Source organism: Cornus florida, unplaced genomic scaffold, assembly GCF_030987335.1.
Source record: "Cornus florida cultivar Cherokee Brave unplaced genomic scaffold, ASM3098733v1 CherokeeBrave_3.0.0_Hap2_Chr11, whole genome shotgun sequence".
Taxonomy (NCBI): domain Eukaryota; kingdom Viridiplantae; phylum Streptophyta; class Magnoliopsida; order Cornales; family Cornaceae; genus Cornus; species Cornus florida.
The window spans coordinates 62,887,498-62,897,647 of NW_026775581.1; the positions used below are offsets into that span (position 1 = coordinate 62,887,498).

At 36.3% G+C, this 10,150-nt stretch overlaps 1 protein-coding gene across 1 annotated transcript; it reads right to left on the reverse strand.

Moving 5' to 3' along the window:
• Positions 1–771: 771 nt before the first annotated feature.
• LOC132282956 (26S proteasome non-ATPase regulatory subunit 6 homolog) lies at positions 772–9,804 on the reverse strand. Its single transcript, XM_059784806.1, has 8 exons — positions 9,574–9,804; positions 9,362–9,476; positions 5,519–5,609; positions 5,269–5,414; positions 4,940–5,159; positions 4,054–4,162; positions 1,191–1,359; positions 772–1,096 (listed from the first exon to the last, which is right to left on the reverse strand). Exons 1-8 carry the CDS (start codon positions 9,707–9,709, stop codon positions 922–924), a joined length of 1,161 nt encoding a protein of 386 aa, XP_059640789.1. The 5' UTR covers positions 9,710–9,804; the 3' UTR covers positions 772–921.
• Positions 9,805–10,150: the final 346 nt, after the last annotated feature.

Sequence of the window (10,150 nt, forward strand, 5' to 3'; positions counted from 1 at the left end):
CTTGGCAATTTCTCGAGATGTTTACCTTCCAAATGAAAACCAAATCCGCGAAATAGGAAGCAATTCTTTGCCGCTTCCCAGAGAACTTAGTTACATGCAAGACAGGCACATCAGTGTAACTCTCCCCTGTTTAAGCAAAACTTAAAGCAGCAGACAAATTATGAAGTTTATTATGTCTAAGTCGGCTCATCAGTATAACTATCCACAGTTTAAGCAAAACATAAAGAAGCAGACAAATTATGAAGTTTATTAATGTCTAAGTCGGTTAAGATGAAGTTTTTAGTAATTCTTCATCCAATCATTTTCCAGAATCAAGAACGCATTTCTTCAGCCACGAGGAAAGTTCGCATAAGAAGTACATAAATACGCAAAGTATCACCATCACAAACACTTGGCAAGGGAGTTTTTCCTTGGATGCTAGACTGCACAAAGCATCTTTTGACAGTATCATTATCCTTCAACCAATAAATTTAAAGGGAAACATGCATGCACTTCTACCATCATACTGCCATCACCATCATCCTAAATTAAAAATGACACGCACGTAAAGCCCACTTAGAATTAAACTAGTTAGCTTAAGTTTGCAAAAAGTTCAAGGTGTGTTCACTCATTATTGAGTCATCACTTGTTTGGGTGCAGTCCTAAGAACATCTTATAGTCTGTTGACCTCAGCCAACATCCATAGCATGCCATATTAAAAGCACACAAAATAACCATACCATGCCCATCCTTGATTAGACTAGTAAGAAAAGCAGAGAACTCATCAACTCCTGAAATCAGTAAGCTTGAAAACTTTTAATAAATTCAGAGAAAAATGAAAATGAATTCTAGCAGTATTCTGTTCGTTATATGAAGCAACCAACATGAAGTTCCTAGGCTCAAGTTTTGGTATCTCCAAAACACAAAAAACAGTTAACTACTTTAAAGATCAATCACCCGTGAAAGCTTTTGAATCCGATTTAGTAAGAAGTCCCCTTGCTTGATAGTTGCCTGATAAAGAGCATTCTTTGCATCAGGTCGATTAGTCTCTAAGACACCAGCAACTTTATCAATCTTGCAATGCAGCTTCCCTGCAGCAATGAAATGGGACAGCTCCCTGTAGAAAATAAAAATACAGAATTAAGCACATCACTAACAACTAAAAATATCCGAGGCACAATTGGCAGCATCCAAGAAAATAAACTGCTTACAAGTCGATGAAATCAACCGTTACACCAAATGCCTTTGCCATTGCTTCAATTGTGACACTCTTATAGGATTCCAAGAACTGCGAATACACAACAGTTCTAACCTCCCTCATGTAATACCGGAAGTGTGGGTGCAAATAGCGGTCTAATTTTATATGCTCCGCCAAACCAGCTGCAAGCCATTCAAATAAAATTCAAGATTAAAACAAACCATAAAATATATAGAATCCGATAAAATAAGAGGTTCAATCAGTACAGATGATATTGGTGAACCCTGTGTGTCCCTCACATAAATCAAATTCTAGTACTCATGAAAACTGGATCGCAACCATATGAAGTAGAATTCATGTATGAAAATCTACCATGATTAAATAATTTTTGCTATTCAATTACAATCTTATTGTTTGGATAGAGCAAAGACATAGAAATGCACCTCAAAAATTATCAGAATCAAACACTCAAAGCCCTTCAGTCAGACTAACCAGATATAATGAATGCAATTATCTACTGGCATTTCCCAGCCTTTTTTCTTCTATGGTTCTTGAGGTGGTTCCCAAGCTTACTCAGCTCACTCGAGCTATATGTAACTGTTGACCTTAAGGATTCCATCCAAGGACAATCTAGAGGTTTTGATGATAACAAACCATTAATGGTGTTTAAGGACTAATGTTCACATTGAGTGTTGTAGATGATTCACATTCAAAGAAGAACCTCAATGAAGATCATAAAGACCATTCCAAGAACTCCATTACTCAAGATCACATCTATGGATAACAAAAGAGACAAAGAAGACATGAAGTTGTAAGGAACCAAATGCAAAGTCCATTCAAAGATAGCTTGGACATCAATGATTAAGAAAGCAACTCAAAGGAAGGAAGAAAACAAGACTACCTCAAAGCCTAAAGATCATGGACAAAGCTTGAAGAAAAGGGTAGATAGGATGGTGAGTGTTTAGGATTCAAAGTTAAAGTATTTATGAATCCATTTGAAGCTCATCTCTATAGGACCATGCATATCATATCATCATTCATATGCTCCTATATCCATTAGCAATAGACTATGCACTTCATTCATATACAATTGACATATGGAGTCTTTGCTAAAGAACGAGTTAATTAAAGCTTGCATAAGCTTTGAAAGAACTCATCACTTGTGCTACAAATGCTAAGACCATGCACACAATCATATAATTCATATTGGTCAACAATTAAGGCATGAGAAGCCTTCACTACCATGAGTTGGTAACGGACATTAGGACCCCAGAATGCGCGTCATGAAAAAGTGTGTTTTTGGCAAAGTGTGAAAAATGAATTTTTGAAATAATGATTATTTCAAAATAATTTTTCCCGGTAATAACTCTTTATACTTAAACTAGCCTAAACTGATTTTATCAGAATTTTTGACCAAGTCTACATTGGTCTACATAAGGATTCAATTTTACCAAAACTGTCAGAAATCCAAATTTGTACTAAAACTGAATTTCTATATTTTGATTTAGTTGGATTTCAATTTTCTAGTATTTTTTATTGAAACCAAATGGGGGGTACTTCCTTATTTACATTATAAACTTAAAGTAAATGGACATATAAATTAAAGTAAAGACATTTACTTGTACGCGCAGATGTCCTGTGGAGTAACTGTTTCATTTGTTAACTTAGAACAATTCCTGAAGCTTCAATGGTATTTCGGTCTATACAAGACCACCTCAGTTCGGTCTACCGAACCAAGGAAATGAAATGTTACTCTAGGAGTTTCAGACGACCGAAACTAAGAAGCCAAATGCATTGGCTCGTCCGATTCTCACAAAATGCTTTAGAACAAAGGAGGAAGGACTTTCGGTCAACCGAAACTTATGAAAGTTTTCTTCGGTCTACCGAAACAAGGATGATGGCCAATCTTGAACCATTTCGGACGATCGAAACACATAGGTGTTCTATTTCGGTCGACCGAACCTGCGGAGATTCAAATTCAAACGGCTATTTTGCCTTGAACAGCATGCACAACAGCTATATTTTCGAATTAGCTCATCAAAACTCTATAAATAGAGCTAGGGACTTCGAGATTAAGTGTTGCTACCATTGAGAAACATTATATAGCATCCAAAGAGCTTTTGTTTTTATATTCATATCATACTCTCTCATCTCACATCATTCATAGAGTCTTGAGCTTCAATCTATTCATAGATATATTCTAGAGTGAGCTGAAAGTTGTGAGCTAATATTTGCATATCTATCTTTGAGAGATATATTTGCATGCAACAAATTTGATCTTCAATTTGTAAGGGCTGGTGTGGCCCAAGAAAGAAGACGCAAGCTAGCTTCAATTTGTAAGGGTTGGTGTGACCCAAAGGAAGATTAAGAGAGGTTGTCTCTTAGCAAAGTGAAGCAAGGAGTTGCTTCATGCAAAGGTTTGCTTTCCACCCGTAAGGAGGTGCCATAGTGGATTGAGAAGTCTCAAGGGGGGTCTTGAGCCGGGGAGTAGGAGTTTCCGAACCTCGCTAAAATCGCCGTGTGAATGTTTGCAAATTTCTCTTCCCTTATCTCCTTACATTTATGCTATTAATTGCTTATGCCTATATATTGATTATTGCATAATTGTTGAAGGTTTTAAATAGAATTTGCAAATCCGAAAATTGGCCATTATTTGCCAAAGACTCTAATCACCCCCCCTCTAGAGTCTATACTTGGGCAACAGTAACATTGCATATTGAGAATCTATCAAGAAGCTATCAGAAGTGAGTATCCAAAAAGAAGCACACAAAAATGAAATTGAAATCATGCAACAAACTAATTTCACCCACATGGATGCATATATATAATTCTGAACACCTTCGAAATAGTATGTGATACGCAATATATTTACTTACCAAATGCCGAGAAAAATGGTTCGTATTGACAATCATACAGAGAGTTCAAAAACTCTGACAAATATGGGATCTTTCCAATCACTGTCAAGATTTCGGGTGCATCCACTACCTGCCATATATAATAATCATAATAAGAATGTTTTCCAGAGGGGGAGAGAGAGAGAGAGAGAGAGAGAGTGGGTGAGAAACCCTCTCTTAGGATAAAAGAAGGGGAAACTAAGGATGGAAAATGAATGGGTTTTTCACACACCAACCCTTCCCTGACAAATCCTAAAAGAGACCGAACTTCTCAAACCCTTGTGGACGCAGACAGGGTGAAGTTAACCTAAAAAAATATTCAGGCTGGGTGGTTGCCTTGCTGGGTCTTAACCTTTTACTGTAGGAATTTTGAAATTCGTGTTATGACTAGAACGGCTGAAAAGGAGAGGAGTCTACACCTCAAGTGCCACGTGGCGAGACTGTATAATACACCCATGGCTTAGCAAAATGCATGTCTTTGAGGGGCAGGCACGTCATGGAGTCATTTTATAGAAGCCTTAAGGTTTCAGTTTCTTCTTTGTACTGATACTGGACAAAGAAAAGCCTGCCTCGCTTGCTACATATGTAGCTTCGACACTCGCATTGTTGGTCTAATTGAAACAGGTTAGGGTTACTCTTCTACTAACACATCCCAAACCCATTTGAGTTTTCATATTTGTTCCTTAATTCTGCCCTTACTCAATTTTAGACCTCCCCAATGACCCCCTACCCCATTCAAATAGGAGTGAGGCAGACTACAAATTTTATCAGGTTGATTACCAATTTACCATCCTTAGCACTTGCACACACACACATGCAGTGGGGGTAACCATGCCAAGCCAGAACCATGAAATGAAAAACTGAATACCTTTTGTTTTAGGGAAACCCTATCCAATGATATAATGCTCGTAAGGACGGTGTAAAATATAAAGGTGTCGTAAGGAAAGAGTTCATATGTTGTGAAAGTTGAGATTGAATCCAGGAAAAGATCGGCAGCTTTTTTGAAGTTACGAGTGGACATGCAGTACAAGCCTTCATACACCTTCAAACGGTTCTTCCTTTCCCAGTCACCTCCCTCTTCAAACAAGCTGTCATTGGCCCATCAGAGTAAGAAATGAGAGATTCAATTGCAATAATTTAAATAAGAGGACTGCAGAAGAAAATTGAACAAAGATAAAGTACTACGTTACCACTTACTTTTTCGCTTTATCAATGCTTTTAGAAATGAGATCAAAATCCATGTAGAAAAGCCCAATCTGCAGTGTGTAGAATACTAAATCCATCTTTTGCCCAACTGCAACTGTTTTGCTCTCAGTTACCTTGAGCTGTTCCAATGCCTTCTCCTGGACATACGGAATAATTCGGTTTGAAATTTTCACTGAATCGAAGCAAATAAATAAGCAAGACTATCAGTACTGGTAACTAACAAGTTCCAATTCTTATATACCTTGTCACCGATTCGGATATAAAACAAGGATTTAGCTAAATGAGTTTCTCGAACTTCACTTTCACCCAAGTTCTCTTCAGCATCAGCGATCCTAAAAAAAATGCAACCGAATAGATGTTTAAGTATGGGGAAAAATCACTTGGTGCACACTACAATCTAAAGATCAGGTCACGATAAAATGCAACTGGTGGAATTTGGAGTGGCCCTGATTAGACCAATCAACTGGTGCATAAAAAGAGGCTCTCGTGTGATATAGTTTACAACAATAATCAGTAATCAACCACAAAACCCAATACTAGGGGTTCAACTTGGGCAGGTTGAAGTGTCAACCCTAGCTCAACCTGCACTATGGGCACTGCTGTCAAAACCTGCATTGCAATGTGTCAAAATGTCTTGAGTCATTCAAGGACAACAATTGAGGACATGGTAAACACAAAGTCCAAAGAACGCGGCGGAATATTTGCATCATCAATCACACATCTAGGTCACGGGTAAATTAGCCTTAGTAAGGCCCTAGTTTGACCTAATTTAATTTTGGTTGGGATTATAAAAGTGTTTTAGAAAATTAGTTTCAAATTTTAAGTTTTACAATCACCAATGGTTGTAGTCTACCTTTCACTATTGAAAGGTTGAAAATTCAAGTGCTCATAAGGACAAAGTGCGTAAGTTTCACCTAGGAAAAAAAAAATAATAAATAAGTGTCACGTATTTTTCAAAACTAGTATTTCAAACTGGAAAACAGTGTGCCTTGATTGAATGGTCGATCGATCGAGAGGATTCAAGAAGACATTAATCGGATAGTCAATTAATTAAGATTATCCAGCTAAAATCTCTTCAAAACCAGAATGTATAGATCGATTGATCGAGATAATACAGGTAAAATCTCTTTCAAAACTATAATGTATTAATCGAAGTGTCGATCGATCGAGGAGTATCCAGGGGTGTTCGATCAAAGGCTTGATCAATTGAACTTGTCGGACATAAATTTTTAAAAGCTCTCTCTAAATATAATTTTACAAAGAATTAACCACCTAAAACGTATGGGAATCCTATATTGGCTACAAATATGGGGTTATAGCCAGTCTAGACATGAGTTGGGTGACTATAATGAACTAGAGAGAGAGAGAGAGAAAGATGTTTCTTGTAAGAGAAAATTTTATGTTTTACTCAATCTAGGGTTTCCATAGAACATATCATGTGTGATTTGATGTTCATCAAGGAGAACATCATCTATCTGATCCTATTCAACCAAGAAATATAGAACAAACAAGGGCTGGCAATCACTAGAGAAGCAGGTTCGTCATTCGTGAGGAGTGAATGTTGTTGACGAGCAAACAAATGGCTGGAAGACTTTTAGGAGAAATTTTGCGACATCTGTGTCTAGGAGTAACTATGGGTTCGAGGGTGAGTGAACTGAACCTAGTTGTAATCTCTTTTTTGGTATTGGATTGTGAGTGACTAAAAATCTTGTGAGTCTACTCTACTTTACTTTCTATTTGTTGCTCATTTGTGAGTTGGTTTATTCAAATTGAAGTTTAACTGTAGACTAAAAAACAATCTCCACGAAAAACTAACTAGAATTTAGAAGGGCTTAACGATTTTTAACAAAAACCTCCAAGTCAAATTCACTGCTCACACTCTGGCACCTCAGAGCCTTGGGTTAACGGTCAAAACAACTTTCACAAGGCATCTTAAACCAAGTGAATAAACATAAGTTTTCAAGTTTGGGTGGGTTTCTATACTTAAAAAAGACGAGCAAAAGTAATTAGCAGTGATTGTGTGTGTGTGTGTGTGTGTGTGTCAGAGAGAGAGAGAGAGAGAGAGAGAGAGAGAGAGAGAGAGAGGGAGAGTACCTAAACATTGTTCATCTCAATAATTCAAGCATAGACAAATTATATAAAAATAAAAGAAAATAAAATAATGGTTGACATTTCATTGTCAAACACATTATACAAAATATCAATATTTTGCCAGAAATTCATCACCAATCAATTAAAAATAGAATTTAACAACACTAAAAAGAAAAAAAATGGTTAATCCCCTAAAAATTCGAAGGAACATTTTCCTATCAAATCATAACTTGACGTGCAAAGTGCAAAGTGCAAAGATAATCTCAGAGAGTGGTAAGCAGTGGGTAAAACTATTAAATTGGAGGACTCGTTTTCTTAAAATTGGAATCATGATATAGATTATTTAACAGCATAAGTAAAGAAACACGAAGCCCATCAAATGAATTGAAGAAATTACAAAGTTTAAATAACAAAACTGGAGATGAAAGAAAAAGAAATTAAACATCCACATTGCTGTAATGAAAAAGGTATTTGTCATGTGAAACGAAGTCATGTGGCCGACCCTTTCATAGGGAATGAAGGCAAGGAAATGATGATAAAACAAAGTCATGACTATAGTGATGGAGGTGGGAAGAGAGAGAGATGGTGGACTCAAAGCTGAAGCCATAATCCATGAGGATCACCTATTGTGGAAGCATTTAGATCATAATCATCATACTGACCCTAATTCCGTTACGTAGTTTTTATGGCCTTGTAAGGAATTGATTCAATAATTTTTTTATATTAAGGCTTAGTAAGTTCAGTTGATCTTGGGTTTTCATTCTCTAGATAAATATATTTTCCAAATCATCTTTTCAAGCACCAGAAGTCACTCATATTCATAACTCGAAACCCCTGCTTTCCTCATCAAAAACATCCTCAAATCCATATAGGCACATGAAATATTGAAGTTCAATAATGCCACAGTATATTGCATAGATCATGCCACGCAATCCTCTTCCAAAGAAGAGTTAATGCTCTGGCTGGTATGAAGGATGGAAAATTGAACGGAAGGAAAGACGGGAGGTATAGAATAGGCATACAGTATAAGTGTCTAACTAAAGAGATGAAGGATTCCTTATCTCATATTGTTTGGTTGAGACTGAAAGAAATTAAGAAGTTAAGGGGTACTGAGTGATTCTAATAGTAGAGGAAGAAAATCAAATTTTGAGGGGAAGGGGAGGGAACCCCCTCCGCTATTATGCTAAATTTTGGGTGAAAAAGCAAAAGAAGGGTCAGTGTGGAGGAGAGATCCCTCCTCCCTTTCTTTCGTTCTCCCTCTTTCTGCAGTAAAGAAAGAAAGCTCCTCCCACCTTTCCCTTTCCCTTTCCCTTTCCCTTTCCCTCTCCACGGTCATGCCTCCATTTTTCACACTACTAGAAACACTGTAAGTCCACTCAGATTTTTAAATTTGCTTCCTTGTCCAAGTTTCTACCTAAAACTTTTACAAAACAGACAAAACAATATTCAGGTTAAGAAAACCTTTGTTCCCAAGGATACTAGATTTTTTCATGATCATCATTTTGAAACTGAAAATTTCTCACTGAAAACAATCTCTCGAGGCGTCAAATATTGATTTTCACTTTCTTTATCTTTATCTTTCTTTTCTCTGAGAAATGGACCACTGCCAATTTGTTACTTAACTTTTTAAATAATGCACACAGTCAATAGTAAAGCCATACTTGAAAGTTTTCCTAAAGTTAGCACTAATAGTTCTTACTACTCTGAAATTCAAATACCCATCATACTCACCAATGTAATGCAGAATATCAATCAATTCCACAAAGAGACACGGTAAACCACTCCAACTTACTCTACAATTTCGAATCAAAGATCTGTGTATACAAATTTTCACACACATCAAATCATTAATTAAAAAATTAAAGTTGAATTTCAATATTATTAGGAAGGTGCATTCCCAAATCCCAATTGACTAGCATAACAACTGATTCCACAAAAAATTTAGGCCTACATTTATCCATATATGCATAATGAAAATAGAATATGAACTCACTTCTCGTCGAGCTTTTTGAGCTCCTCATCAATCTTGGCACGCATCGAATCCAAATCGGACTGATCCATATCCAGCACTGAATTGGCCGCTAGGGTTTCATAGAGCGGAGCCATATCTGCACCCAAACAATACATCAGAAACACAATATTTTACCTATAATGAAAAAGAAAAAGAAAAAAAAAAAAAAAAAACTTGGCGTTGGTGGTGGTTACCGTCGGCTTTGACGGCGGCGAAGACCTCATCACGGAGGCGGACTTTCTCGATGTCTTGTACGTCTGGGTGGGTGAGTAAGAATAGCTTGTTAGCGAGCACAAGATGAGGTTCCTGCGTATTCTCTTCACTTTCCATTATTTGTTTCTCTCTCTAAAGCTCTGTTTTCACAAAACTCGAGTTTGATTGGGTTTGTTTCGCACTTTACTTGCAGAGAGGGAAACTGAAGTGTGCTGTTGATTTTATGAAAAAAGAAAAAATATATAAATCAAGTAACTAACACCTAAGTAAAATAATTAATTGATAATTTTTTAAACAGATTTACTAATTGATAATGAAGCATATTTATTGTCATCGTTTCTTTTATGTTTAATTTGATTTTATTATAAAAATGATAGTTTTTTTTATGATTAATAAGATCACAAATATATTGTAAAAAAGGAGGATTCGAGTAAAAAAAAAAAAAAAAAATTAAATTAAAAAATGAGCTGACATTGCTTGCATCAATTCTAAAGGAATAATGACAAAATTCTAACTTGGATCTAGCAAATATATATCTAATATATTAAGTTTTATGTA

What these genes read in the sequence shown, in the direction of transcription:
- LOC132282956 (XM_059784806.1), bottom strand. Translation starts at nt 9,709, where the DNA reads ATGGAAAGTGAAGAGAATACGCAGGAACCTCATCTTGTGCTCGCTAAC. An exon ending in AGCATTGATAAAGCGAAAAA is followed by an intron (nt 5,160 to 5,268) that starts GTAAGTGGTAAC and finishes GGCCAATGACAG; the next exon opens with CTTGTTTGAAGAGGGAGGTG. An exon ending in GGGTTTCCCTAAAACAAAAG is followed by an intron (nt 4,163 to 4,939) that starts GTATTCAGTTTT and finishes TATATATGGCAG; the next exon opens with GTAGTGGATGCACCCGAAAT.